A 17,660-nucleotide genomic window follows, 5' to 3' on the forward strand; every position below is an offset into this window, starting at 1 on the left:
GTCCAGCACTCTGTTCACACAGGGGCCAGGCAGCCGTCGGCCAGGGACCAACAAGGCAGGCACAGTGCAGCAGCACCCTCCCACCCATGTTCCCCAGCAACTGGTGCACCCAGGCTTACTGCCTCAAATACGGGAGATAGCACACAACGATCAGGGCTAGTAGCCATGGATAGCCTTCGCCTCCAGGAATCTATCCAACCCCCTTTTAAAGCCATCCCCCTTTTAAGATGCTTTTCTCCTTCTCTCATAATAACAGAATCTGGGTTCTAACATGACCCACTCTTCATAGTGGGAGATTCAAGACAGATAAAAGGCACATGGTTACAACTACGGAATTCCCTACCGCAAGATTTAGTGATGGCCACCACTTTGGATGGCTTTAAAGGGGGGTTAAATAAAAAAATCAACAAGGATAAAGCTACCAATGACCGCTAGTCCTCCTAGTCATGTATCAGAGGCAGTAGGCCTATGTACACCAGTTGCTGGACAATACAAGGAGGAGAAGGCGGCTATTGCCCGCCAGTAGGACCTAGGTGCCTCCCATGGGGGCATCTAGTTGTCCACCATGTGAACAGAAGGCTCAATTAGATGAGATTTCACTCGGATGCTCCCATGATCTTACGGCAGTCAGGCTGTTGTACTGTTCTACAATTGGCTTGGCCAAAGGTGACTCCGTGTGTGTGTGCGCGCGCGAATGTGTACACTGTGCAAAGAAGTGGGCAAAGATTGAGGTTGAATAGGTTTAAGTTACAAGAGGGTAGATTTCAATTGAAGGGGTACAACTGGTCTTCTTGGCAACCGAAGGCAGGTTATCCTTTGTGCTACCAGCCTTGTTGCTCCCGAAGAACTCTGATTTATGTATCTATAAAGAGATGGATATTAGAAGACTATGACAAAGATGCAGAAGTCATCAGTGTGTGCTTCAGCGTCTAAAACAGCCTTCCTCAACCTGGGGCGCTCCAGATGTGTTGGACTGCATCTCCCAGAATGCAGAGTGTCTCTACATTAAGGGGGGAAATTGCACCCTGATCATTTCTACTTCTTCTGGGGGCTTTGCGGTTCACTGCAATGAAATTGAAAACTTCACCTCTTGGCAATGCTCCATAAAGTTAAATGAAACAGCGCTATCTAGTGGCCCACAATAATTTTAAATAGTGCATTATCTCTGATCTTTTTTTAAAGTGAGATTACAGGGGGAAAGTGCAGGAGAAATCCTGGAGGTTAATGGCATCATGTAAAGGACCTGCAAACCTCCGTGAGTGGCGAGTCATGAGAGTGCAATAAATTGCTTGTGTAGAGAAGCTTTCAATGTCATAACAAAATATGAAAGCAAACCGTGGGACTGGATTGCAATGGATTCCGTGATACCAAATGTTACTTTGGCTGTGTTTAAAAGGGGGGCAATTCTGTTCTCTGCTGCATGTTTGGTTGGGTGCAGAAATGGTGAGAGCAAGGAGCAGCTGCTGCAATGGCCTTTTGGAAGTTGCTCTGCTTGCTGTCAATGCTCAGGCATGCTTGTGAGCCTGGCAGTGAGAGCGTGCAGCTCAAGCTAAATGTAACAGGCAAGGTGAATTCTTGTGCAGCAGCAATTTCACCACTGAACTTTAATTGCAGAGTTGGGAAGTCTGTTTTGATCTAAGGGGCTGCATGAGGGGGGGGGTTGCATGCCAGCAGTGGGCAAGGCCCTGGCTGCCCCCCTCTCCTTCCCATACACAACACACACTTCATTCACACCTGCTTCCACCCACAGCATTCAGACACCCACACCCACGTCTGCATGCACAGAGCCAGCTCCAGTTTCCTCATGAACTCTCCCTTTGAGGTGCTTCAGGCCACCTCTTGATGAGGAGAAATGAGGAACCTGCCTCACTTTGGAGGTGGGGTGGGCCCCACAGGCTGGGGGGCGTCCCTCAACCCATGCTCCCTTGCTTCCCTTTCTGCCTGCCTGCAGGGCGATGGGGGGCCAGTGGATGTTGCTGGGACTGTTTCTGGTCACGGCCGCTGGGGCTGCCCAGGAATCTGTGCTGAACATCTGCATCGATGCCAAGCACCAGAAGAGCAAGCCTGGGCCAGAAGACGAGCTGCACAAACAGGTTCGGAGGAGCCCAGCTCCCCTCTTTCTGCTGGGCTGCTTTGTGGGGGGCGAGGGAGGGAGGAGGGCTATAAAGGCCATAGTTCTCTGAGGGTGAGGAGCTCCTCAGTGCCTGCAAAGCCTGTCCATTGGGGGGGGGGGCCTCTCTGGGAATAGGGCTGGGAAGACCCCTCTCTGCTGGAGAGCGCAGAACACCCCCACGCCCACACCCAGGTGGAATAGATAATTTTGGACCAGAATGAGAGCCATGGGATTATCCCTGTCGGGCAACTGGTCAACACAGGCCCCCAGCCCAATTCCCCATTTCCCCCAGTAGGTTTCATCCATCCCTTTCTCCCCAATCTGGCACCCTCCCAAGTGTGTTGGACTACAACTCCCAGAATGGTCATGCTGGCTGTGGGTAATGGGAGCTGTAGTCCAATGATTGTGTAGGGCACCAGGTTGGTGAAGGGTGCTTTAGGCAGAATCCTGCCCACGTGGCAGCTGGGTGTGTGTTGCAGACCAGAGTCCTGAAACGAGGAGTCTGGAGGTGTTTCCCTTTTCTGTTTTTTTAAAATAATCCCATTTAAACCAAGGACCCATAAACCATAACGTTCTTCCATTGCAAATGGCTGAGGGACCACGGGGCAGAGAGCGTCCTGTCTCTCTTGCCTACCAGGAAATAGTAAACCCTTGAGAGCTTCATCACCAGAATGAAAGGGGTACCTCTGTGGCTCCTGGGGACCAGTGTGCGTGGGGGAGTCTGTTGGTGGATGGAGCCACGGCTGGCCTTTTGGCCCGTGCTTGGTTCAGTGTAGCCCCCCTCTTCTGGGCGAGAACCACACCAGGGCCAACCTTTCAGAGTGGCCCTCCCGCTGTGACCCCTCCTTCCACGTCCCTCCTTTGCTGCAGACGAGGCAACGCAGAGCTCAAAGACTCTCCGGCTGATAACGGCTGGTGGTTTGGGCCTGGGACTCTCCCATTTGTGCAGGCAGCTAGTTAAGGAAACTTGCTGAAAGTGTCTTGCTAAGCGATCAGCCCTGGGGTGAGCTCATTGGTGTATTCCAGGTCGGTGTGTCGCCAGATGTGTTGGAATACAGCTGTCAGCAGTCAGGCCATTCTGCCTGTGCATGCTGGGAGTTGTAATCCAATACATCTGGAAGGTGCCAGGTTGTGGGTGATGGTTGTGGGTAAATTAAAGCATTTCCACTGGGTGGGTGGAGCTCTGGGATGGCATCCGTCTCTTTCCAAGAGAAATGTTGTGCCCCCACTCACCCCTCTCTCCCCACCCCCCCTCTCTCCTCTGGTAGTGCTCCCCGTGGAAGGACAATTCCTGCTGTACAGTCAACACTAGCCAGGAGGCTCACATGGACACGTCTTACCTGTACAACTTCAACTGGAATCACTGTGGGATCATGTCAGAGAAGTGCAAGCAGCATTTCATCCAGGACACCTGCCTGTACGAATGCTCGCCCAACCTGGGGCCCTGGATTAAGCAGGTGGGCAGCAGGGCTCCAGCTTGTGCCTGCGTACAGCCCCCAGGAGAACTGGGCAAGGGGGCGGGGCGCTGGGCTTTGGGGCCCTGGCTGCTTCAGTTCCTCGGGGAAAGGGTTCGATGCCGACTTCCCGAAGGTCTCTAATAAATGGAGACGTTCAGGATGGTGGGGATGGAACTAGACCGGCCAGCTTCAACCTGGTGCCCTCTAGTTGTGTTGGACTGCAGTTCCCATCATTCCCAGCCAGCATGGCCATTGGAAGGAGGGACCCTGCCCACCAACCCTTCCCTAGCTTAGCTAAGGCCTCCTCAGCTTCCTGTTCTCTTGGGTGAACATACGTGTCGGGATGTATAATTGGAAAACAGAAGTGCAAGATTAAAAAAAACCCAGAAGGTGAGGAGTGGTTTCATTTGAGGTGAAACAGTCCAGATTCAACATGCAGGTGTCTGTTCACATTTGGGAATGTTTGTTTCAGGGCTCTCAGGGCAGAGTTCTGTGCATGATTAGACAGAAAAGAAAGTCCTACATCTTCCAGCATGCTGGCAGTTCCGGGGCTTCCCCGCCCCCAAACATGTCATAGGATTTTGCCATTAAACTATTAAACTATTTCTTTAATTTCAGAGCAGCAGCCTTTCCCAACCTGATGCCCTCCAGACGTTTTAGATTACAACTCCCAGCATTCCAGGTCATTGTCCGGATTGGCTGGGGCTGATGGGAGTTGTAGTCTAAACATCTGGAAGGCCCTAGGCTGTGGGAGGCTGCTTCAAAGTGAAAGGTGCAGGGGCATGGGGGAAGGGACGGGGGCGCTGCCTTCCTGCACTGCTGGTGGGTTTCCTTGACGTATCTCCGGGAACAGAGGTCTGCATTGGGCAGGGGGTGGACTGGATGGCCTTATGGGTCCCTTCCAACTCTGCTGGACTATGGTTCCATGATTCAATGGGCTCACCTGGGCTGCTCTTATTGGGACTCAAAACTCTCGCACAATTCTTGCGCTCCAGTCTTGGCTTTGGGCACCAATGAAACTGAGCTGCCGGCAGAGGCGCTCTAGGCCAGTGGTTCTCAACCTGGGGCACTCCAGATGTGTTGGACTGCATCTCCCAGAATGCCCCAGCTGGCTGGGGCATTCTGGGAGTTGTAGTCCAACACATCTGGAGCGCCCCAGGTTGAGAAAGGCTGCTCTAGGCCGTGGCCCCGGATGCCCTCCTCCTTGGGTGCAGGGCTGCCTTCCGTTCTCCCCCCAGCCCCGCTCCGCCCACCCTTTAACGTCCGCCTTCACGCGCAGGTGGACCAGAGTTGGCGCAAACAGAGGATCCTGGATGTGCCGCTGTGCAAGGAAGACTGTGAGACGTGGTGGGAGGATTGCCAGAATGACTTCACCTGCAAGGACAACTGGCACACAGGCTGGAACTGGACCACGGGTCAGTTGGGCTTCCTGCGGCTCCCCACGGCCACCGGGGGCACTTGGGGGAGGGCAGAGCCAGACGCGGGCTCCTTCTAGCCCACAGGGTGAGCCGGAGGGAGGACGGCGTCGCCCTTCTCTCCAGATTCCTTGCCGATGAGCCTGTAGTTTGGCGCTGGAGCACGCAATTGGCATGCAGGAGGGCCCTAGCGCTCCATTTAAAACAGGGGTGGGCTACCTTTGGAGGCACAGGGGCCACCGAACCCCTGTGGAACTCTTTGAACATGGTGGGGGGTGGGCCATGGTGGGTGGGGCCAGGACACAAGCCAATTCTCTCTCCCTCGCATGGGTGTGGGGACATGCGCGCGCGCACATTTCTTCCCATCCCAGCCACCTTCATCAGGATCTTGGGAGCGCAGAGCCTGGGCAGCGCGGCTGTCTCCCTGCTGGCCTCTCGTGTCAGCCTGCTCCCTGCCGCCCAGCTGCAAGCTGAGCAGCGGGAGAAAGTGGATGGATTATTATTATTATTATTATTTATTTCTCTGGGGCTCGGTGGGCTGCCTGGGAAATGGCCAAAGGCAGCCAGAGGCTGCTGACGAAGACCTTTGGCCCCTTGGCCCAGGATCGCCTCCTGCTGATGAGCCCACCCAGCCTGCCTTAGAATCATAGAATAGCAGAGCTGGAAGGGGCCTACAAGGCCACTGAGTCCAACCCCCTGCTCAATGCAGGAATCCACCCTAAAACATCCCTGACAGATGGCTGTCCAGCTGCCTCCTGAAGGCCTCTAGTGTGGGAGAGCCCACAACGTCCCTAGGTAACTGGTTCCATTGTCGTACTGCTCTAACAGTCAGGAAGTTTTTCCTGATCATAGAATCATAGAATCATAGAATAGCAGAGTTGGAAGGGGCCTACAAGGCCATCGAGTCCAACCCCCTGCTCAATGCAGGAATCCACCCTAAAGCATCCCCGACAGATGGCTGTCCAGCTGCCTTTTGAAGGCCTCTAGTGTGGGAGAGCCCACAACCTCGCTAGGAACTGATTCCATTGTCGTACTGCTCTAACATCAGGAAGTTTTTCCTGATGTCCAGCCAGAATCTGGCTTCCTTTAACTTGAGCCCCTTATTCCGTGTCCTGCACTCTGGGAGGATTGAGAAGAGATCCTGGCCCTCCTTTTAAGTCTTTGAAGAGTGCTATCATGGCTCCCCCCCCCCCCCAATCTTCTCTTCTCCAGGCTAAACATGCCCAGTTCTTTCAGTGTCTCCTCATAGGGCTTTGTTTCCAGACCCCTGATCATCCTCATATCTTTCCCAGGAAGTTACAGGTCATTCATAGAATCATAGAATAGCAGAGTTGGAAGGGGCCTCTAAGGCCATCGAGTCCAACCCCCTGCTCAATGCAGGAATCCACCCTTAAGCATCCCTGACAGATGGTAGTCCAGCTGCCTCCTGAAGGCCTCTAGTGTGGGAGAGCCCACAACGTCCCTAGGTAACTTGTTCCATTGTTGTACTGCTCTAACAGTCAGGAAGTTTTTCCTGATCATAGAATCATAGAATCATAGAATAGCAGAGTTGGAAGGGGCCTACAAGGCCATCGAGTCCAACCCCCTGCTCAATGCAGGAATCCACCCTTAAGCATCCCTGACAGATGGTAGTCCAGCTGCCTCTGTAGTTGTCCAGCCTGCCTTGGTAGACAGTAGCTTTGCACGCTCAGTTCGTGGCCTCCGTGCATGATATCGAATGCACCTATGGCAGCCAAATGCCCCTGCAGGGAGAGCCTGGGTTTGGTTTGGGGGCAGCAGCTCAGGTCTTCCCACCACCACCCTGCTGTTTTTCCCTGACCTGGTTCAGTAGAGAGCTCCCCTGCCCCCCTCCGGGCCCCTTGGGAGGGAAAACCTCGTCTTGCCTCTGACTGCTGCTGCTGTGCTCTTCCTTTCCTCCGACTTCCAGGGATCAACCGCTGCCCAAAGGGCTCCATGTGCCAGGCCATGAAGAGACTCTTCCCTCGACCGAAAGACTTGTGTGAGAAGATCTGGAGCAACTCCTACAAGTACACCACCCTGACCCGGGACAGCGGGGGCTGCATCCAGATGTGGTTTAACACCACGCGAGGCAACCCCAACGTGGCCGTGGCCCAGTACTATGCCAAAGCTGCCACCCCCCTGCCGTGGGCTCTGCCGGTCTTGCTTTTCCCAGCACTCCTGGCCCTATTGTGACCCTCGGCAAGGACTCTCCGGTCCCAGGACTTTCCCCCCTGTAAAAACATTGCCAGTAGCCTTTGCACGGAGGTTTCCCACCTCCTCCTTCACCATGTTTGGGGGGGGGGGGATGTTCTTGTTCCAGGGTGGCAGAAAATAGCCCCTTAGCTTGACGGGTGCTTGTAGACACCTCTCCTCCAGCGCACTCTCTGAGCCTTGATCCAGATGTTGCCCATTCCTGCTCTTCTGTCTAAGCTCGGTCTGCTGCGGTGGATGCAATAAGAAGGAGCTCTCTTCAAATGCCTGTGCTGCGTCACAGATGACGGAATAAAAGCCTGGATCTTCAGGCCATTTGCTCTTGTATCCCTGTGCTTTCCTTTTGTTTTTGCATCTAAGGAGCTGTCTTCACAGCGCCACCTCCCTCTGAAACCCCCACACTTTCCCTCTCCTGGAGCAGCATTGGGTAATCCCAATGCCACAGGGGGAGCATGAGGTTTCTGGGTGGCTAACTGGGTTCCGGAGCCGCCCCTGCCCCCTTCCTGGTGGAGGGTGACCAATCACTCGTCGCTTTCCCCCAGGCACTGCCCCTGGGCTAGCAGAAATGCCATGTTGACATCACTCCCATTGGTGGGTGGGGGAAGTCAGGGTAAATCCCCAACGTCTTCAAAACACAGCATTGCGGGGAGGCCCATGGTGGCTGCGAAGCTGCACTTGTGTCATCTAACTGATGCGGTGCAGTTCCACAGCCACCGCGGGGCTTTCCTCACGTGTAGACAGCCCCTTGCTCTTTCCTTGGAGTAGGGGAGTCAAACCTCTTTCAGCCTGAGGGCAGCGTTCATAGAATAGTGGAGTTGGAAGGGGCCTACCAGGCCATCGAGTCCAACCCCCTGCTCAGTGCAGGGATCCACCCTAAAGCATCCCTGACAGAGGGTTGTCCAGCTGCCTCTTGGAAGCCTCCAGTGTGGGAGAGCCCTAGGGAACTGGGAACCTCCCTAGGGAACTGGTTCCATTGTCGTACTACTCTAACAGTCAGGAAGTTTTTCCTGATGTCCAGCCGGAATCTGGCTTCCTTTAACTTGAGCCCGTTATTCCGTGTCCTGCACTCTGGGAGGATCGAGAAGAGATCCTGGCCCTCCTCTGTGTGACACTTTTCAAGTATTTAATGAGTGCTCTCATGTCTCCTCTCAATCTTCAATTTTGGAGAAGCTCTCCAGGGCTCCAACCTGGGGTGGGGTGGGGCCAAAGGAGGGGGGCTAAAATACAGAAAGTACCAGCTTTCTGTAGCTAAGCCTTTGGAGGGACGTCTGAACCTTTTAGAGTGGGTGAAAGACTGCACAAAAGCCAGAAAGCCACCAAATGATCGATGGTCCCTGGGTGGCGTCTATACGGTGCCACTTCACCTACTGATTCTCCCCAATGGCTGCAGCGTCATCAATAGGGTTACATGGTAGGGGTCAGCATGGGCTGTCCAGCCAGGAAAACCCACAGTACCGTTGTCAGATGGTGGTAATGAACAGCAAATACCGAGTGGCTGAAAACAGCCAAAACCTTTATTTTTTCTGCCAGCTCTGTGCAACGTTGTAACTTTGAAAGTGCAGCTGTGCTGCTACAGTTCACTGAATTTATGTGTTATATATAATTGTCCTTTCGAGATTTAATGTTGCCGTGGTGGCCATTACTAAACACCCACCTGGAGCCCAACCCCTGCTGGGAAGGGCCCGTGCCAAAGAGGCCAGAGGGTCAAGCAGGCGGGGCAGTGCAAAAGTAGTGAAGTGGTGACAAATCCTGGCTCCAAAACTAATTTATTACTAGGAACATGCTTTTCTCCCGCAGAACAGAAGGCTCAGGGTGACCTTGAGCTGGAAAATGAAATCAAGGAGGCCTTCAAAAAAGGAAGTGTTGTAATAATGGGCGAATTCAATTACCCCTACATTGACTGGATAAATACATGTTTCAGTCATGGCAAACAGGTTACATTTCTTAATGACCTAAACAACTCTGACCTAGAACAGTTGGTCATGGAACCGCCCAGAGAGGAGATAACCCTGGATTTAATCCTACATGGTGTCACTCCAGACCAGTGCTGATTACTAGTTCTCCTCTGTTCGGCACTGGTTAGGCCTCATCTTGAGTAGTGTATCCAGTTCTGGGCTCCACAATTCAAGAAGGACGCAGACAAGCTGGAGCGTGTTCAGAGGAGGGCAACCAGGATGATCAGGGGTCTGGAAACAAAGCCCTATGAAGAGAGACTGAAAGAACTGGGCATGTTTAGCCTGGAGAAGAGAAGATTGAGGGGAGACATGAGAGCTCTCTTCAAATACTTGAAAGGTTGTCACACAGAGAAGGGCCAGGATCTCGTCTCGATCTTCCCAGAGTGCAGGACACGGAATAAGGTGCTCAAGTTACAGGAAGCCAGATTCTGGCTGGACATCAGGAAAACTTCCTGTCTGTTAGAGCAGTACAACAATGGAACCAGTTACCTAGGGAGGTGGTGGGCTCTCCCATGCTAGAGGCCTTCAAGAGGCAGCTGGACAACCATCTGTCAAGGATGCTTTAGGGTGGATTCCTGCATTGAGAAGGGGGTTGGACTCGATGGCCTTGTAGGCCCCTTCCAACTTGATTCTATAAGACCTAGTACAAGATTTCATTATGTTTCTACACCAAGTTCTATACCTAGGAAAAAGAAACCAAATGCAGTTATAAGATGGGGGATACTTGGCTCAGCAATACAACAAAATGGAAGGATCTTGGAATTGTTGTAGATCAAAAGCTGAATATGAGCCAACAGTGTGATGTGGTTGCAATAAACACACAAATGCTATTTTGCGCTGCATTAATAGAAGTATAGCTTCCAAATCGTGTGAGGTACTGGTTCCCCTCTATTCGGCCCCGGTTAGGTCTCATCTTGAATATTGTGTCCTGTCCTGGGCACCACACTTCAAGAAGGACGCAGACAAGCTGGAGCGTGTTCAGAGGAGGGCAACCAGGATGATCAGGGGTCTGGAAACAAAGCCCTATGAAGAGAGACTGAAAGAACTGGGCATGTTTAGCCTGGAGAAGAGAAGATTGAGGGGAGACATGAGAGCACTCTTCAAATACTTCAAAGGTTGTCACACATAGGAGGGCCAAGATCTCTTCTCGATCCTCCAAGATTGCAGGACACGGAATAATGGGCTCAAGTTACAGGAAGCCAGATTCCGGCTGGACATCAGGAAAAACTTCCTGACTGTTAGAGCAGTACAACAATGGAACCAGTGAGCTAGGGTAGTTGGACTCGATGGCCTTATTCTATGATTTTTTTTTTTATACTGCTCCATAGTCAAAGTTCTCTGGGCGGTTTACAAAAATTTAAACATTGTTGAACCAATTGGAAGCATTGACCACAGTGCTATCTGATGTAAAAGTAGGTAATTGCCAAGGACGTCTGACATAATCACATTTGCTTTCAAAAGAGGAAACTTTTTTTAAATGGGGGAACTGGTGAAAAGGAAGCTGAAAGGGGGAATCAAAAGGTTCAAATCCCTTCAAATTGCCTCGAGGTTACTCAAAACCACAATAACAGAAGCTCAGCTAAAATGCGTACCACAGGTTAGGAAAGGTAGCACCAAGTCCAAGAGGTCACAGGCATGGTTAACTAGCAGCGTCAAGGGAGCTATTATAGAAAAGAGGGCTTCCTTTGTGATTACAACACCCGACTTAATGGGCCTTGTGCACAATGTTTACTTCCTGTTTTCAAACAGGAAGTAACTGAGTGACGAAACCAGGAGTGGAGAAGTGATGGTAGCCAGCGTTTTTCCCCAGGTGTGATGGAGCTCATTGTCTACTTTGGACTTCCCAAAAACTTTTGACAAAGTTCTTCACCAAAGACCATGGAGCAAACTTAGCAGTCATGGAATATGAGGTCTAATGTAAGCAAGGGGTAAAGAGATGCACCTTTGGGGGGGGGGGGGAATCCCAATTTCAACTACCCTATTTCTTTGATTCTAAGACACACTTCCCCCCCCCCTCATATAAACATAGAATCATAGAACAGCAGAGTTGGAAGGGGCCTACAAGGCCATTGAGTCCAACCCCCTGCTCGATGCAGGAATCCACCCTAAAGCATCCCTGACAGAGGGTTGTCCAGCTGCCTCTTGAATGACTCCAGTGTGGGAGAGTCCACCACCTCCCTAGGTAACTGATTCCATTGTCATACTGCTCTAACAGTCAGGAAGTTTTTCCTGATGTCCAGCTGGAATCTGGCTTCCTTTAACTTGAGCCCGTCATTCCGTGTCCTGCACTCTGGAAGGATCGAGAAGAGATCCTGGCCCTCCTCTGTGTGACAACCTTTTAAGTCTTTGAAGAGTACTATCATGTCTCCCCTCAATCTTCTCTTCTCCAGGCTAAACCTGCCCAGTTCTTTAAGTCTCTCCTCATAGAGCTTTGTTTCCAGACCCCTGATCATCCTGGTTGCCCTCCTCTGAACACGTTCCAGCTTGTCTGCGTCCTTCTTGAATTGTGGAGCCCAGAACTGGACGCAATACTCTAGATGAGGCCTAACCAAGGCCGAATAGAGAGGAACCATTACCTCATGTGATTTGGAAGCTATACTTCTTTTTATGCAGCCCAAAATAGCATTTGCCTTTCTTGCATCCATATCGCACTGTTGGCTCATATTCAGCTCATCTCTAAAAATGAGTGCATCTTAGAATCGAAGAAATACGGTATTAATCTGATGGAATCGGAGCTAGCTGTGACAAGAAAGAGATCTTGGGTGTGTGGTGGACAGTTTGATGAAAATATCAACCCAGTGTGTGGCTACTGGGAAAAAGGAAATCCAATGTTAGGCATAATTAGGAAAAGAAATGAAAATAAAACTCTAAAATTGTGTTCCTTTATACAAATCTGTGGTGCAACCACACTTGGAATAGTGTACAGTTCTGGTCACCACGCCTGAAAAATGATATTATAGAGCTGGAAAAACTGCAGAAAAGGGCAACTAAAATGATCAAGAGGCTGGAGCATCTCCCCTACGAGGGAAGGTTACAGCAACTGGGATTGTTTAGCTTGGAAAAAAGGAGGCTGAAGGGAGACATGATAGAGGTGTACAAAATGATGCCTGGTGTGGAGAATGTGGACAGTGAGACATTTTTCTCCCTCTCTCAAAATACTAAAACCCAATGGGGTCATCCCATGAAACTGATGGGTGGGAGATTCAGATCAAATAAAAGGAAGGACTTCTTCACACAGTGCAGAGTCCAGCTATGGAATTCAACTACCCCAAGAATGTAGTGATGGCCACCAATTTGGATGGCCTTAAGAGGGGATTGGACAAATTATAAACATAAAGCTATCATTGGCTACAAGTCCTGATGGCTATATGCTACTTTCAGTATCAGAGGCAGTACACCACATGCTGGGGAACATGGGCAGGAGGATGCTTTTGCACGTGTCATGCTTGTGGGTTTCCTGTTGACAGCTGGCCTGCCGGTGTGAACAGAATGCTGGACTAGATGGACCCTTGGTCTGATCCAGCATCAGGGCTCTTCTGATGTTTTTATGGAATTAAACATTCCAGTTTCAGGGCTAAGAGAGAACTAAATGGGACTTTCAAAAAAGAAAGTTGTGATGTGTCTTCAGGCTTTCAGCCAGCTGTGCCCCATCTCCGGAATATTTTTAGCCTTTTTCTGTGGCTTTTTCTCCTCCATCACATTCTCCTCTGAAGACCAATAGATGGAGCTAGATCAACACTCAGCCTCTAGGACTGGCTGGAAAATGAAAGTATCCGTGAAGTGAGGGATGGTGTACATGTTATTGAGCACGAGGGGGTTCTCCTTGTGGAGTCAATGCCGCTAGCCCAATGCCAGCCCTGAAGGGTGGCTTCCTAAAGGGATTCTGTTTTCAAGTTCTACATCTAGGAAATAGAAACCAAATGCACAGTTACACGATGGGGGATACTTGGCTTAGCAATACCACAAATGAGAAGGATCTTGGAATTGTTGTAGATCACAAGCTGAATATGAGCCAACAGTGCAATATGGCTGCAAGAAAGGCAAATGCTATTTTGGGCTGCATTAATAGAAGTACAGCTTCCAAATCACGTGAGGTCCTGGTTCCTCTCTATTTGGCCCTGGTTAGGCCTCATCTAGAGTATTGCGTCCAGTTCTGGGCTCCACAATTCAAGGAGAGGAGGGCAACCAGGATGATCAGGGGTCTGGAAACAAAGGCCTATGAAGAGAGACTGAAAGAACTGGGCATGTTTGGCCTGGAGAAGAGAAGATGGAGGGGAGACATGAGAGCACTGTGGGACAACCAAATACTGTGGTTGTCCCACAGACGAGGGCCAGGATCTCTTCTTGATCCTCCCAGAGTGCAGGACACGGAATAACGGGCTCAAGTTAAAGGAAGCCAGATTACGGCTGGACATCAGGAAAAACTTCCTGACTGTTAGAGCAGTACAACAATGGAATCAGTTGCCTAGGGAGGTTGTGGGCTCTCCCACACTAGAGGCCTTCAAGAGGCAGCTGGACAGCTGTCTGTCAGGGATGCTTTAGGGTGGATTCCTGCATTGAGCAGGGGGTTGGACTTGATGGCCTTGTAGGCTCCTTCCAACTCTGCTATTCTATGATTCTATGATCTCCTGCTAGAGCCATGGAGACATCTGGGGGGGGAGGGAAATTCTCCGCTGGATCCTCAGAGGAGAGAATGGTTGGAGACGGCTCACCTTGGAGAAGGCTGCAAAACTGAGCCACGGTGGTTGGCTTGTACCGAGACACCTCATCAGCCACAGTCTTCCTGCTCTGGGAAAACCCAGGGCTGACTACAGCTGTTCTCCAGATATGTTAGGCTGCAAGTCCCATGATTCCCAGGCAATAGCTGGGAATTATGGGAATTGCAGTCCAAGACCTTTGGAGGGCACCAAGTTAGAGAAGGTGAATGACTGCACTGTTTTTTGATTGGTGGGTTGGGATGCAGGACTGCAGCCTTCCACAACCCAGGGCCCACCAAATGTCTTGGACCCCAACTCTCATCATCCCCAGCCAGGAAGATGGGACTTATAGTCCTACACGTCTGGATGGTGCCAATTTGGGGAAGGCTGCACGGGTGTGTGTGTCACAATAGCAGTGCTTACATCATACTAAGATATATGGAGTGTGTGTGTGTGGGTGTGTATGAAAGACCGATAGCGTAACAACGGCGTAATTTCAAGGTATGTTTAGAACTAAATTAAACCCAGTAGCTGTGATGTGAAAGGCCTAGAACCAAGAGTGGCAGTTTGGAATGCCAGCAGATGAAAATTCCAAAGGAGAAAAAACCAGCAGCATGAGAGGCATAAAGCTTATGGATTGTCCTCCAGATTAAGGCCATACGGATGAAGAGTCCTGAGTCCTTAGATCCAGTCGGGTTTTTCCCCTGTCAAGCACGCCAGGGTCCTTTGTTTGTTCAGTTGGAAGCAATTGTAAATCTGGGAGATTTTGTGCAGGTGAGTTTAAAATGTCTTGCAGCAGGCTGCTCTAGTTTTTTTTGCAAGAACCGCAAATTTAGGTTTACGGAATCTTGTTCTAAGGCCCACTGAGTTTTTCCTACATATATATATATATTACATATGACATCCTTTTTTTTAACATTCAATTAATATAATTATATATAATATATAACAAGACAGGTCCCCAAATATATCTTTGGCCTGTGGGTCGGTCCCAGCTCTGAGAAGGCTGAAGGCTACTGAGTTTTAGTAATGTGTTTACGTATGTGGGGCTACTTTGGAACCTGGCCTGGAAGGTGCAGTTGGTTCAAACCCCAGCCACGGGGCTACGAACTGGGACTGGCGGTGTGGAGCATATTCTGCAAACACTTAGAAGAGCTTCAGCAGCATGAACCCCCTTCCTAAGCACAACCAAAAGTCATAGAATAGTAGAGTTAGAAGGGGCCTATAAGGCCATTGGGTCCAACCCCCTGTTCAATGCAGGAATCCACCCAAAAGCATCCCTGACAGATGGCTGTCCATCTGTTGGTGCTTTGAAAGAAGGGAAGAGAGTAAATCTCCATCCGTTAATCTAGAGAATTTGCTTTCACAAGGTGTGATAGCCATGAATGTAGATGGCTTTAAAATAGAATTAGTCCACTTCATGGAGATGGAGGAGGCAGCTATCAATGGTTAAAAGTCAGGAGGCAGCTATGGATTACCCCCAGTATCAGAGGAAGTCTTCCTCTGTAAACCAGCTGCTGGGGAACATGGCTGTCCTGTCATGTCCTGCCTGTGGGCCTGTAGCCTTCCACTGTGAGAACAGAACGCTGGAACACAGAGGCCCAGAGACTGATGCAGCCACCAGGCCTCCTTTCGGTTATCTTATTGTTCTGAAAACCAAAGTGGTCTCTGCCCACAATATCTCATCCCACAGTAAACATGATAGTCGTTAAGATTCCATGAGATACAGCTTAATCATTATAGCTGGGGGCTGTACGCATGCTGCATTTCTGGGAAAAGCCCAAGGTGTGGGGCGGAGTGCAAGCCCGGATGTCCAGACCTCTTGCTGCCAAGTGTCCTGGGCCTGGCTGGTTTTTCTTTTGGAAATAGTTCCATGCTGGAAAGTTTGAGGTCCGCTAAATTAAAATGTCTCGAACAGGCTGGTTGAGGTTTTTTTGTTTTGTTGCTGCTGCTAACTTTTGGATATACTGACTAAACACTCTAAAAGCTTCATGTTCTTAGCTTAGAGCCTAATTCAGAAACCTTTACCATTGCTTTAAAAACATGAAACCACCCCAAATTCTCCCTCCTTCGCATTGTTATACAAGCTGCCCGCGGAGACGTACAGCGCAGACCCTCCTGGTTGCTCCGTTGCGTGCACACGGGCATCTGGTGCCTTGCAGGGCGAGGGCCTTTCTGACTGCGGCGGCCCTGTGTGACAGGCAACATCCTTGGTGGCACTTCAGCCCCTGTTAAAACACTCATCTGTTTGCCCAGGCGTTTGCTGGTTTTAATAGAATCATAGAAGAGCAGAATTGGACGCCCTGTTTCCGGCCATCGAGTCCAACCCCCTGCTCAGTGCAGGAATCCACCCTAAAGCATCCCTGACAGAGGGTTGTCCAGCTGCCTCTTGAATGCTTAGCTTAGTAGATGTTTTGTTCTTAACTTAGTATTTTAACTGTTGTTTAAATGTATGTTTTACACCTCGCTGTGATTTGGGAATGAGAGATGGTGTATGTCCATATTTTGATTGAATGTGCCCCCCCCCCCTTGCTTTGGGCAGGAGCTGGAGAGCGGTCCCTTGCTGCCTTTCTCCTTCCTCTTGCACGAGGGCCTCCGGGTTTGCCTTCCCCAATCTGGTGCTCTCCAGATGTGTTGGGACGACAACCCCCGTCCTGGCCATCGGCGGGGCCGGCGGGGGGGGCTCTGCGGCAGAGGCGGCAGGTGGGGCAGGCCCGGGAGCTGCCCCCTTGCCCGTCAGGCTCTACCTTGGGGCGCCAGGCTCCACCCCCTGACCCGCGAGGCCCCGCCCCTCCGGCCCGGCTCATCCCCGCCCTCCTGCTTCCAGGGGCGCCTGGAAAGCCGCACTGAGCGGCCGTCTAGCGGGACTGGGCAGAGCTCGAGCCCTTCGCAGCGCCGCAGACCCCGAACGAGGGGGGGCTCCGCGGCCATGTTTGCACCCGTCGTGCGGGAAGAGCCCTCCCCCGCCCCCCCCCACCCCAGGCCGCCAAAATGAGGGGCGCCCCAGGCGGGGGGCGCGCCGCGGAGGCGGCTCTCCCCAGCCCGGGGCGCCTCCTTGCCTGGGGCGCCGCCCGAGGGCCCCGCGAGGTCCTCCTCTCTCTCCCCCCGGCCCCCCAAGCATGCTCAGTAGCGCCCGGGGGGCCCCGCCAAGGGGGGAGCCAGCAGGCGAGCCGGGGCTTGCTCCGGGCTCTCGTCCGCTCGGCGGCTCCGCGGGCGCTGCGCGGGGACAGGAGGAGAGGCGGGGCGGCGCGCGGGCGCGCGCGCGGAAACTTTCCTCCCGAGGGGCGGGGCGGCCCCTCCCCCTGCGCGGCGCTTCCTCCCCGTCGGACCCGGAGCTGCGCTGCTGCTGCCGCCGCCGCCGCCGCCGCCGCCTCGCGCCCCCCCTCCGGCCGCCCTGCGCCCTGCCCCCGCGCCGTCCGTCCGTCCGCCTGCGAGGGCTGCCGAGCCCCGACGCCCAGTTCCGGTTGGAGCGGCGGCCCCGGGCGCCTTTGGTCTGCCGGGGAGGGCGGGCGCCGGAGGACCCCCGCTCCCTCGCTCGCTCGCCGGCCGGCCGGGCGCGCCAGCTGCTGCTCGCCTGCGCCCGCGCCCCGGCATGCCTGGGCGGGAGGCGTTGGCGTTGGCGGCGTTGGCCTCGAGCTGAGCGTGCCTCCGCGGGCAGGAAGCCTCCGGCCGCCTCCGCGGGTTGCAGCCCTCCTGCCGCCCGCCCTCTCGCCCGCGCGCCGGCCCGCTCGCCTGGCCTGGCCATGCGGCCCTCGTGGCGCGCCGGGGGCCGCCCGTCCCGCTGCTAGGCGCGCGGCTGGGGGCGGCCGGGC

At 52.5% G+C, this 17,660-nt stretch overlaps 1 protein-coding gene across 1 annotated transcript; it reads left to right on the forward strand.

Annotated features, from left to right (window-relative positions):
- The first annotated feature begins 1,955 nt into the window (after positions 1–1,955).
- LOC134399801 (folate receptor alpha-like) lies at positions 1,956–7,197 on the forward strand. The gene is made up of 4 exons (XM_063127906.1): positions 1,956–2,093; positions 3,382–3,570; positions 4,850–4,985; positions 6,913–7,197. Exons 1-4 carry the CDS (start codon positions 1,956–1,958, stop codon positions 7,176–7,178), a joined length of 729 nt encoding a protein of 242 aa, XP_062983976.1. The 3' UTR covers positions 7,179–7,197.
- Positions 7,198–17,660: the final 10,463 nt, after the last annotated feature.

This window comes from Elgaria multicarinata, chromosome 5 (genome assembly GCF_023053635.1).
Source record: "Elgaria multicarinata webbii isolate HBS135686 ecotype San Diego chromosome 5, rElgMul1.1.pri, whole genome shotgun sequence".
Classification (NCBI taxonomy): domain Eukaryota; kingdom Metazoa; phylum Chordata; class Lepidosauria; order Squamata; family Anguidae; genus Elgaria; species Elgaria multicarinata.

Coding starts and splice junctions, on each gene's coding strand:
- LOC134399801 (XM_063127906.1), top strand. CDS start 1,956: ATGGGGGGCCAGTGGATGTTGCTGGGACTGTTTCTGGTCACGGCCGCT. Junction 2,094..3,381: donor AAGACGAGCTGCACAAACAG/GTTCGGAGGAGC, acceptor CTCCTCTGGTAG/TGCTCCCCGTGGAAGGACAA. Junction 3,571..4,849: donor TGGGGCCCTGGATTAAGCAG/GTGGGCAGCAGG, acceptor CTTCACGCGCAG/GTGGACCAGAGTTGGCGCAA.